This window comes from Haplochromis burtoni, unplaced genomic scaffold (genome assembly GCF_018398535.1).
Source record: "Haplochromis burtoni strain Fernald_Lab_line unplaced genomic scaffold, NCSU_Asbu1 Contig_80, whole genome shotgun sequence".
Classification (NCBI taxonomy): domain Eukaryota; kingdom Metazoa; phylum Chordata; class Actinopteri; order Cichliformes; family Cichlidae; genus Haplochromis; species Haplochromis burtoni.
In genome coordinates, this window is record NW_024582441.1 from 1,073,109 (window position 1) to 1,084,865 (window position 11,757).

At 39.6% G+C, this 11,757-nt stretch overlaps 2 protein-coding genes across 5 annotated transcripts in view; both read right to left on the bottom strand.

The window, feature by feature from the left end:
- Position 1: 1 nt before the first annotated feature.
- rbp5 (retinol binding protein 1a, cellular) lies at positions 2-3,804 on the bottom strand. The gene is made up of 4 exons (XM_005925232.3): positions 3,234-3,804; positions 2,649-2,833; positions 1,098-1,199; positions 2-280 (listed from the first exon to the last, which is right to left on the bottom strand). Exons 1-4 carry the CDS (start codon positions 3,307-3,309, stop codon positions 227-229), a joined length of 417 nt encoding a protein of 138 aa, XP_005925294.1. The 5' UTR covers positions 3,310-3,804; the 3' UTR covers positions 2-226.
- Positions 3,805-5,895: 2,091 nt separating this feature from the next.
- The window catches only part of ptpn6 (protein tyrosine phosphatase non-receptor type 6), a 23,174-nt gene continuing 17,312 nt past the window's right edge, over positions 5,896-11,757 (bottom strand). For all 4 annotated transcript variants that reach the window (XM_014334494.2, XM_042222158.1, XM_005925229.3 and 1 more), the window contains 6 exons: positions 11,229-11,360; positions 10,969-11,123; positions 8,326-8,393; positions 8,042-8,193; positions 7,679-7,743; positions 5,896-6,189 (listed from right to left, as the gene is read on the bottom strand). In XM_014334494.2, the coding sequence (XP_014189980.1) occupies positions 6,093-6,189; positions 7,679-7,743; positions 8,042-8,193; positions 8,326-8,393; positions 10,969-11,123; positions 11,229-11,360 (669 nt within the window). In that variant the 3' untranslated portion in view covers positions 5,896-6,092. The remainder of the gene's footprint in view (positions 6,190-7,678; positions 7,744-8,041; positions 8,194-8,325; positions 8,394-10,968; positions 11,124-11,228; positions 11,361-11,757) is intronic.

Consider the following 11,757-nt stretch of genomic DNA (forward strand, 5'->3'; position numbering starts at 1 on the left):
ATGCATGAATTATGACTTCTTTATAACATTGTGCAATATGGGGAAGGACGCAGTCATTCTGCTAAACTGCTCTCTTCTCTTTGTTAAACCCATCAGACATATTCAGTTCATATTCTGTTTTCAATATTCAGTACTGCTGATTATAATAAAAATGCTATAAACGTGACTCTTGTACCGGCTACTTTGTTTTAATAGGATTATTCGCTGTAAAACATTTCCTGTGACTTCAGTTTGCCTTCTTGAAGACTTGCTTGGCTTTGATTCCTTGAACTCTCATCTCCTGCAGAGAGGAAGTGGAAAAGACGAGAAAAAAAAAAAAAAACACAAAGTGAGAGGGTGTAAATGAATGGTGAGAAACAACGAGAACATTTGGCACATTAAAGACGAGCACAAAACTGGGATTGTGTCCAGGACACCATTTCCACCCCACCTCTCTCCTTCTCATCCTTTGACCTCGTAATCCGTCTTCTACTCTCTCACCATCTATTCATCAGGTCTTTTCAGCCCGCTCTCTACTTTCCTCCTCCGCCTCTATATTAGTCCCTCACTGTTCCCTTCCCCTGCTTTGTGTAACCTCTAAAACCCACCATTATAAGTCTTGATCCTAGCTGGCATTTCTTTCCCAATTCTCTCTTGAGTTTAGCATCAACAACACATTGTTTTCTCCCGATTGCAACAAAGGTATTAAAAAAAACCTCGTGAGAGCTTTTTAGCGGAACAATGTAGATCGTTTGAAAACGTAACCAGTAATGAAAGATAAGCTATGAGCTTGAACTGTTTGAGCTCAAAAGTGCCTCTGAGCTTCACTCCATAAAGACGTGCATTCAGGGCTCCTCTGCCTCCTTTGTGTGTACTCTTTTGTCAGGTCGTAGTTTGGCCTTAGGCATGTACAAACTCCACTGACCTCTTAATAAAAACCTCTTCACACAAAGACGGTAACAGAAATGAATAACTTCTAAAACCTGCCTTATTTGAATACCCTCCCTCATTTAGCATATCAATTTCTCCATCACTTCCCTTTAAGCTTTCATTTTCCTTCTTCCCTCTTCCTTGCTTTCTCTCTGCACTGGCCTCTTCTTCCCCTCGTACATCCTTACCAAATGCAGCTTGTCGCCCTCCAGCCAGTGCGTCCAGCCTCGTCCCTCTTTCTCGCCTCGCTGTACACAAACCAGCTTGTCGCCGTCCCAATCTACTGTAGTCTGTGTAACCACAGAGATGCCGTTAGTGTGAGACATTAGCATGTACAGTAGCTCACACAACGCTTAGCCACACAGAGACAAGAAGCTTTGTGCAGCGCAAAGAGGGGAGACTAATACAGTGATCCGTGAAAGGTCATGAACCCTTTAAAATATACTTCATTTGTTCAAACATGTGACAAAAAACATCTGATTTTTATACAAGTGGATTTAAGTTTAAGATTTATATGTATTCGATTATTTAAGTCTGACTCTGGTTTGTTTGCTGAGAAAAATGATCTCTGAGTGGAAAAAATTTATGAACCTTTGCATTTTTTTGTATCATGTAGACAGCAATGACTACAAAAAATACATTTTACATCTTCATTCTTCTTTGCCTCACTTTGATGGGGGAACTTGTGAGTTTGAGGCCATTATCTTGTTGTATAACCCACATTCTCGTGGGATTTAGTCCACGGACAGGCATCCTGTCACCTCCCTGAGAGTTTGCTGGTATCATTCAGAATTCATTGCTTCATTAATGAGAAAAAGACAACTAAGAACAGCAAAACAGGCCACCATCAACATTTCCTTCATTTAAACTGGTTTCTCATTTTATACCAAAAAGCTCTGCTTCAATATCATCTTTACCTGAATTATAGTTCAGTGTCCTGGTTTTTCAATTAGATCTTTTGCAAGCTGCAAATGGAGATCAGCAGCTTTCTTCTGGTAGCCCTACTCCACACCCCATTGCTGTTTAAAGTTCTGCTGATGTTAGACTCAGTAAGCTGAAGATTGTCACTGTTAGAGAGGCCTTTAAGTTTTTAGATGTTGCTCCTGGAGTGATATTTGTTGGTTGACTACACCTGGGGAGGGCAACAACAACCTATGATTTCCATCATTTGTCTGACTGTGTTTTGGTGTAGACCAAACTCTTTAGGGGTGGTTTTAGCCTTCACAGCCTGATGAGCATCAGCAAATCCTTTTCTGAGGAGCCGCATCTATTCGGGCTGTGATGCACGTTCGTGTTTTGAACATCTGACCTTCGATTCCCTTCCCACTCACACCTGAACATCATGCAAAGCAATGAAACCTCACCCAGTTTCACCTTGGCAAGTGAAAATACATTACTGATTTTTCCACAGCAGATCTGCTTTAGATGCTTATGTGACAAACATATTTATTTAGAAAAAAGTTCAAACTTTCAAGCACAAGGTCTCCTCCTATCTTGGACCTTTTCAAAATCATTGTGGAGTTAATGTACGTTACTGCAATTCTTAAGCCCTCCTCTAAGCAGCAAGTAGCAGCTATGGAAAAAAAAAACTCAGCAGGTGTGTTGACTTTGTTTGAACACTAAGCATGCAAATCAAACTTGTATAACAAGTAATGACTTAATAAAATCAATGTAATGTTAAAACTGCGTGCATGTACAAACATGCCGATGTGCACATTTGGAAAAACCAAAACACGTACCTGACACACACGGCCATCCACTGGCCCAAGGTCCTCAGTAAATTCTTTTCCAATAGTGAAATCCATGTTGAAGTTCTTGAAGGTGGTGAGTGTGCGGATTTTCATGGTTCCTGTGGCCGGGTCATGGGTGACCTCTTTAGTGGGCTTCAACAGACAGACGATCTTCCTCAGAGCAAAATTAACATCTAAGAGAAGAAAGAGAGAGAGAGATGTTGTAGCATGAGCCACAGTCTGTTACTTCAGTAAAGCAGATTTTTTTTTGTCTCTCACACACACTGCAGGCAGAGAGGACGCACAGTGTGAGGGAGTGAATGGGTCCGGGGTCACACAGAGGACAAGGTGGTGATTTCATTACACTAATGTGCTTCAGCAAATAAAGATGGTCCTCACCATTAAATCAGACACTTAAGGTTACCTTTTAAAGTAACCTAATGGCAACGAGTCAGTGAACATATGAATACTTAAAAAAATAAAAGACATGAAAGATTATTGTTACATTGGAGGGTTTTAACTGCACATCTGTTACAAAAAGCAACGCACTTGAAGATTACAAAAGTATTTAAAATACTGTATAAAGATTTGTACCCAAAGCTCCGAGGTAGGAATCCATATTCTCCTGTTCCACCATATGATAAGTGCCGCTGTAATTAGGTTTTGCCATTTTTTTTCTTCTTCTTTGTTCTTTCCGAAACTCCAGAAATCCCCGTTTTTCCTCGTTCTTGCTTTTCCTCCAGTCCCGTGTGGATCTCACAGAGAAGCTGCCGGTTCCTGTGATATCACTTTCAGTTGCGCAACGTTTTGGACAATGGACCCGGATTTGACGGGAATGCGCGTGGAATGAGTGCTGCCTGTTGCAGATTGTTGCTGGAGTTTGGTGCTCGGTTATGCTGCAAGCTGCTCCAAATATGCAACTCTGGTGGTGACTCACGCTCAGTATATGCAATCGTTTCCAGGGAGGGAGCGGGGCCTTTTCTGCAGGACCTCATGCAGGGGGAGGTTCATTCATCTTTACTAATGCTTTTCTCAGAGGGATCAGTTGCAAGAAGAGGCGGCGCTTCGGATCCCAGACATGCAGAGGGTTGGTTGATGCACTAAGTAAACGGGTATGCTCGTGCACTAGCAGCTGAGCAGCACAAAGTCAAAGCGAGGAACAAAGAGACATCAAGGATAACCTGATATGCTCATTTCCAGCGCCATTTTTTATTCTTTGACCATACTAAAGAAGTTTTGCATGTTCCAAATGGTCCTTATTTACTTTGATGTACAGACCTCATTTAATCATTCCTCTCAAAAAGGCTGTTTTCTCCGTTTAAGCCAGCTTTCCTCTGATTGGTTGGTTTTAATGAAAGTCCTCTTCAGTACACATGGCTAACTCTGACCCTATTTATACAAAAGAAAACTCACAGAGGTTTTACATGTTTTACTGATTGATGCTTTTGTAGGTGTTTCCTTGTTGGTAGCCTCCCAACTGGTACTGATGAAGTTTAGTATATATAGTATAGCAAGTTTTGTTACGCCAACAGGTGAGAGGCAGGAAAACAAGTTCATAGTTAACCAATGAAACATTTTAAAGGGCCAGATTGTGTCTTTTACCTGTGTGCCTTCTTCTGCTTTCTCCCAAGGGTGTTCCATCCAAAAGAGTTCCCAGTAGAGGTGGGCAGATCAATCCAAATACCTATAGTATCAGTGCCAACAGTGGATTGAACTAGTTCATATACTTGAAACATGCGCTATAAAATGTCTGAATGTTTTTGTGTCTATTTTATTTACAGCCTATAGCAGCGGTCCCCAACCCCCGGGCCTCGGACCGGTACCGGGCCGCGAGAGTTGAGGCTCAGGTGCGAAATGTATGGTTTTCAGGGTTTTTATCGGGTTTCAGCGTTATTTTGTTATCGTTTTTATTGTTAACTCGGTTTTCCTGGGTCTTTTCACGTGTGTTATGAATAAATCTTATTTTTTTCGATACTGGTACTAGTTTTATTTTGTTGTATTTATCCGTGACACCTTAAAGGCCGGTCCGTGAAAATATTGTCGGGCATAAACCGGTCCGTGGCGCAAAAAAGGTTGGGGACCGCTGGCCTATAGCACATTTAAACAACTGAAGTTGACCCAGATCACTTTTAAATTCCAGGTCAAACTCAAAATACATGAAAAGCTGAAAGGTGTGTTTTGTTTTATTAAGTCATTATTTATTCTGATTCAGTGGTTGCTACAGTTTGTTCAGAATCTACCTCATAACAGTGATTTATCTTATATGTCATGACACACTACTCTCCTCTACAACTGCCTTTATAAGTTAAAAGTATGGGTGCTGGTATCGCCAATGCTGGGCCTGTATTTACTTGGTATCAGATCAATACCAAAATTAGCTACATAATCAGTATCAATTTGAGATTTAAAGGAGGTCTGAGCAGTCTGTTGGTTTCTGCAAACAGAAACTGGGTAAATGTAAGAAAAAATGAAAATAGAAACTAAAACAATTTTTTGAACTCAAATAAATAATTTTAGAGAAAATATCCTTAGTTTTAGGATGTGCTAATTTAGTAAGATTTTCTATCATGACTGCATGACTGTGAGTCAAATGCTTTCAGTAAGTTATGTGATTTGTTGCAATGGCTGTGGGGACTTTCCTTAATAATACTTCAAAAGACTAAAAGTAACACTGAAATGAATAAAAACTCATTTAAAACGAAACATTTTCAAACAATAAGAAGGAAACTGAAACAAGCAAAGCTACTCTGACATTAAACTGAATTCAAAACAAAAATGAAAAACAAAACAAAAATAAAAACTAGAGTAGAAAATACAAATTTAATAACACCTGCTGTGGGCGAAACTTCCAGAGAGGCAGAAAAAGTCTGCTTAATGCTTCTAACTGAAAATGAATTTGATGAGTTTATAAATGGTCCAACCCAGAGAAGCTTTAGAAATTGAATAAATGCAAAATAAAATAAAAAATAAATAAAAACAAAAGAGAATTTTTATGGTTTCGTATAGTTTTGCTAAAACTGTGTGAGATTCATACTACTACTGCTCATGTTTCACTAAAATTAAAACCTGACACCAGTTTTCTTTATGCAAACAGAAGTAAAGCGAAATTAAAAATGTTTTTCCCTCCTGAATGAAAACCAGTGCTGAATCCCTCCTGCTTGAACTGCAAACAGGGAGAAGCTCCCATCGGTGTTGCATGCCTTATAGCTTCTGATGTTTCATCTTGGAGAACAGACATAAATAAAGATGCAGCACAGAAAGTGTACACACAGCCCGCCTTTATTTTGAACAAACATCAGCCAAGCAATCATGTAGCATAGACGATGTCATCAAGTTATGCTGTTTTTCTGAACCTTCCTTTTATTTTGCGTAAGGCTTCAACAAAAAGATTGCATTAACAAGGGTGTCTGCATAAATATAACATGACATACTTTGATAAAACCTCCCAGTCTTCTATCTCTTTTTCACGGAGCCACTCTTCTTGTCCGACTTTGACTTTTTCGCGTCTTTCTTTCCTTTTGACAGATTCTCGTAAACGTCCTCTTTGTTTCTGGAAAGAGTCGAAGAGAAAGCTGATTAGTGATTTCATCCTAGCCGCCAAGACTGATTAAACACAGATCTGTGAGAAACGCATCAGAGAGAGTGGAGAGATTAATGAAGGTCACGCTGCATGAGAAACGTTTAAACAATCCATCACTCAAAGCTGCAGGCCATCTATTCAGCTCTCCAAGTGGGTCAAAGTTTACAGTGAACCGGCCAATGTGTGTCTGCTTTCTCCTAATAATTAAGTTCATTAAAAGCCTCGTCCAGTATGAGCATCTCATAGTCCAGAGGTCACAACAGACAACAGCTAAACAATATGACTTAATTCATTCACACAGTGCAAAATGTAAAAAAAACATTTTTTACACTTTTTTACACCTACATCCATTAAAAGTCCTCTTTGCATTAAGTCATCATGATGGCTGAAAGCAGCTTTTAGCAGGATACTTGTGCTTCAAGCTCATAAAGCAGGATGTAGCAAATGTAGGATCCAGTGTTTTTGGAGTTTGACCAAGTGGCCAGTGCAGTAGAGCCAAAAAACTGCACTTTCTCAAACAGCCACTTGGGGCTGGTTTCTAAAGTGTTATGAGAGGCAAAAAGCTCAATGTGAGGCTTCAGAAGAGTGTCTGTGTCCATCTTTTATACACAACCTGTGTTTGACTAATAGTCAGATCAGCTGCTTTGATCTTTAATTGTTCCTTCTTAAACTTGTCTTTGGACCTAACGCTAAAGACCAAATCAGCTGAATTCTACTTCTTTTATTTTCTCTTTACAGGTATTGAGGCGCGCTACTACATCTACGAAAAAACAAGATTGTGGAAAGTCTTTTATGGCTCCAGAGAGAGCTCTGAAACCTCTGAGATTTACTGTCAACTGGGTCTGAACACAACAGGCCTGAAAAAAAACCCAACAAATAAAAAGGTCAAAGGTCTACTGATGTCGACTGAAAACTAAACAAGTGTTTCTCTCATTAGTATTTTTACATTGCAGAGATTTTATCTCCATGAGGTTAGCACCTGTCCTTTTTTGCACTACCTACACAGGGAACTACACAATATTTAAATAATGAAATATTTGGGTCGAGCCCTGCCTATTTCTCGATTTCCTCTCTGTATCTTTTCTAACATAATTTTAAAAAAAGGCCAAAATTGCCACAAAAAAATCTTTCAAAAGTAAAATTTTTTCTAATTTCCTCTTGTACTGATGTCCCTTTATTAAATTAAAATGAATCAATCTGTTTTTCTAAGAATATTTAAACACATAAACCAGATTTTAATTGTCAGCTGGTTTAAACTCGAGTACGAACTACTCGCCGATAGCTCCCCACGTTAATGAAACAAGACTGTAAATCAGTTCTTCCTCCAGAAACTGCAGACATGAACCCGAAGACGGATCGTGTTTTTAAACAAAAATAGGGTGGCAGTGTGAGATTTAGAGGAACAACGTGAGTGCATCCGGGACACTCGATTCACAATCACACACACAGAGTCACTCACTTTGACACCACTCTGCCCGCTGGTTGGTGTTTGATTTGGAGATTTCCATACTCTGTCTCGGTTTCCTGAGGAAGAGAGAGGCAAAGACGTTTCACAAGTGACTGAGAAAGAATTAGTCAAACAGGGAGTGAGGTCACGTTGCTGGATCAGTCTGCGTGGTCGACTGTTTTCGCGTCTTTGGGTCAACGTTCATCTTTCATGAGGGACTCTGATAACTTATCATTCTGCTGGCATTGAACTGCTCCGCTGTAGTGTTTAAATCAATGATGAAATGAGCCAACACTCATTCACAGCCTCTTTTCTATGTTTCCCAATTTTAAACTATATTTGAGCCACAGTGACTAGATTCTCTGCTCCTCTCACCATTGAGGCGGAGTCTTTGGCCTTGGCGATCTGTATGTACTCAGCCACAGCCAAGTAGATGAATTTGTACTGGGCCTCAGTCTGCACCATACCGGAGCGCTGCTCTCGCACCATCTGAATGTATTTCGCAATGTCAATATCAATGTCCAGACCTGCAATGAAAGGGAAGTGAAAAAAAGGAAGGCGGTGAACGGAGCCACAGCAACAAAGAGTAAAACATGTCAAATGGTTTCATTTTTACTTGACTGATTTATCAAGAACATATTTCTTTACTGTATTTTTACCTAAAGTATCAATGGTCTCGATGATCATGTCAATTACCACGATTGTGCCCGTTCGACCAATACCAGCACTGCAAAAATCACAAAAGAAGCAAAGTTAATCTCACCCACGGAGACAAACAGGTCAGAAATTTGGACCAGAAAAGAAAGCACAAATGGATTAATGATGCAAAGTCCATTAAGTGTTCTAGTAAGCGGCGATACTGAACCAACATGTGCAACAGTAAGATCTCTTCTAAGTGCAATACAAACATCAATAACAATGTGCTTTGAGAAGTACTTACCAGCTTCCCAATTTCTTAGTCTGTCACTTTCATGTTTCAGATCATCAAACTAATTTTATTATTAGACAAAGACAACCCAAGTAAACACAAAATGCTGTTTTATTAAGTGGAAAAAAGAGATCCAAACCACCAAGCCCCTTTGTGAAAAACTAGTTTTGCCACCTTTGGCAGCAAAAACTGCAATCAAGCATTTGCAATAACTGTCAATGATTATTTCAGATCGCTGTGGAGGAATTTTGCCCCACTCTTCTCTAGAGAATTGTTTTAATTCAGCCACAGTGGAAGAGGTTTGAGCATGAAACAGCTGTTTAGGTTATGCCAAAGCGTCTTAATCCGATTTAAGTTCAGATTTTAACAAGGCCACTCCAAAAACATTGTTCCTTTCTTGCTTTCTTTTGTTTTTGAGACACTGAGAGGTGGACTTGTTGGTGTGTTTCCAATCTTTGTAGCGCTGCATAACCTGACAGCGACTGAGCTTTAGGACACAAACTGATGGCCGGACACACTCTGCTTCAGGATTTTCTGGTAGAGAGCAGAATTCATGGTTCCATCAATTGCAGCAGTCATGCAGGTCCATCACACTATCAGTACCATGTTTGACTGCTGATATGATGTTCTTTATATTAGTTGCTGTGTAAGTTTGTAACAGGATTCAGCTTTTGTCTCAGTCTGTCCACAGAAAATTCTCCAATTACGTTTTCACACAGGCAGCACTGACCTAGAGGCAGTTACACTCACAGCTCAGTGAGATGCCAACAGGCTCGCATTACTCAATCAATACTGGTGCTTACCATGTGCAACACGTGCAGCATTTATCATCTAATATCTGGCTTACATACAGCAAAACCCAATGCAAAGCTAAAATTGGTCATAAATCAAAGTAATGCACACCATAATAGTAGTGAACGCTGGGAAGGGACTGGCATAAGAGGACTAAAATCAATGCAAATCCATTCAGTAGTTATTGAGACGTTTCTCCAACAACCACAAATGTCAGCTTCATGGTGCTGCAAGAGAAAAACTCATCTTGTCACAGCACCATTAATGCCAATTATAAACTTCCCGATAAAAACAGGGCACAGATAGCTCAGTAGGTAGAGTGGTCGCTCCATGATGGGAAGGTCAGGGGCTTGAATTCACTGAACAGCTACCCTGAGGTACCCCTGAGCAAGGCGCCGTCCCTACACATTGCTCCCTGGGTGCTAGATTGGTGGCAGCCTGCTGCTTCACTGAGTGAATGGATTAAATGCAGAGATAAATTTGTCCCCACAGGGATCAATAAAGTATACATTATTATTATGTTGTTTCTGAATCACTAGTCACAAATCTATATTTATTTCTCTCTAAAGAAAAAATACACATGCAACCATTTGTGAATATTTTTTAAGCCATTTTGTTTTTGCAGAGCCTCATGAGAATCAGACAATTTTGATCCTGTTACTGGATTACTATATCCAGTGATCTGAACAAATGGCTCATTTGTGACTCATCCACAGCCCTGTGCAGGGGAAAGTGCACAGGATTTTACAACTAAACTTACACTTTTACTAGTTTGAAATATGTAAAACTACAAAAAAAACAACAACAAGTTGTTTCAAAAAAAAAAGAAGAAAGGCCAGGATGAAGCTTTAAAACAAAATTAAAATCAAGTGTTAAAATCATTTGTTATTAATTATTAATCAGAAAAATATTTTCTAAATCAATAGGTTTGTCTAGGAAATGTCAGAAATGTGGACTTGATGCTATATTATTAGCTGATGAGATAGGCACTCCCAAATAACCAATCTGAGAGTAGGAGAGATTTTTAAAAAATTAATTTAAAGTCTTTACTTGTTTTCATTTGAAAATATTCTATATTTATACATTATCAGGCAAAAATCTAAGTGAAGGAAACATCATGCTGTTGCATGCAGAGTCCTGTGTTGGGTAAAGTATTAAAATCTTCATACTTCATTTTTTAAACATGTCTGTATCGTTCAAAAATGCTAACACGGGGATCACATAATCACTTGACCGACATCCAAAATCTCTTTAAGGAAGCACAAGCAGCCTCAGCATCTTTTAAATCACACTGGGAAAATTCCAGTAGGATAAACTGTCAGTAAACTTGAAGCCTTTTGTTTAGTTACTACTAATCTTAATCCAGAAAATGTGCTTGTTTTAATCTTAAACCTCTAAGTATTATCACCTAATTAAGGATTATGAAACCCAGCACTTTGCAAAAAAAAGAAAAGAAACAGTGTTGCTTTGATGTGTCTACTGCATTTAAAATGCAGATGTTTTCCACATCACTTGTTTAAAGTAGAAAGGATTTGAGAAGTGAAATATTCAGTGAAGAGTGTGGGTTGCAGCTGTTAGGTACCTGCAGTGGACGATCATGGGACCGGCGTTAGGAAATTCAGCCTGTTTAGAGTTCACTTGAGTGAGGAAGCCGAGGACACCGCTTGATTCCTGAGGGACGCCGTGATCTGGCCAGCTGAGGTACTGGTAGTGCCACACTTTGCGAACATGTTTTGGCTAAGAATGGGGGGGGAAACAAGAAAGGTCAAAACCTGGAGAAATCATTAGGTGTGCAGAGATGAGGAACCACAGTGAGGTGAGAGTTTGGTGTTTGTAGGTCACCTGGTCCAGGGGTGCGATCTCCAGGACTCGGATTTTATAATCACCAGCTTCCCTCTCTAGCTCGCAGCTCACCACGTAGCGGCCCACCTCCTTAGTTGAGTGGAGCTCAGGCCAGTATGGAACGCATTTATTCTGCACAAAAATGAAAAATAACTTCACCTTAAGCGTCACTTCAAAATCAAATAACATCTCAGGCTTTTTAAAAATCATGGTTGTCTTTCCAATTATAGTAATTTTTTTTTCTGTGCTTCCACTTTTAACTTAAAAGCCATGCAGACAACTATTTAAAGTAGTTTCGTGCTGATCATTGTTTACCAGTCTTCTCTCGAAGGACAAACGAGGGTTACTTTAAGAGGGAAGTAGTCAGATGACGCATGCTTTTGAAGTGTTTTCACACATGAGCATAAATGGACCGTGTCAGGAGAGGCAGGTCAAGGTGATGTATGAAGGTGGCTTTTCTCACACATAGCTCACAACAGGAAATTGTTGGCTTCAGCCACTTTCTCACGCCCAAGATTTTTTTTTTTTT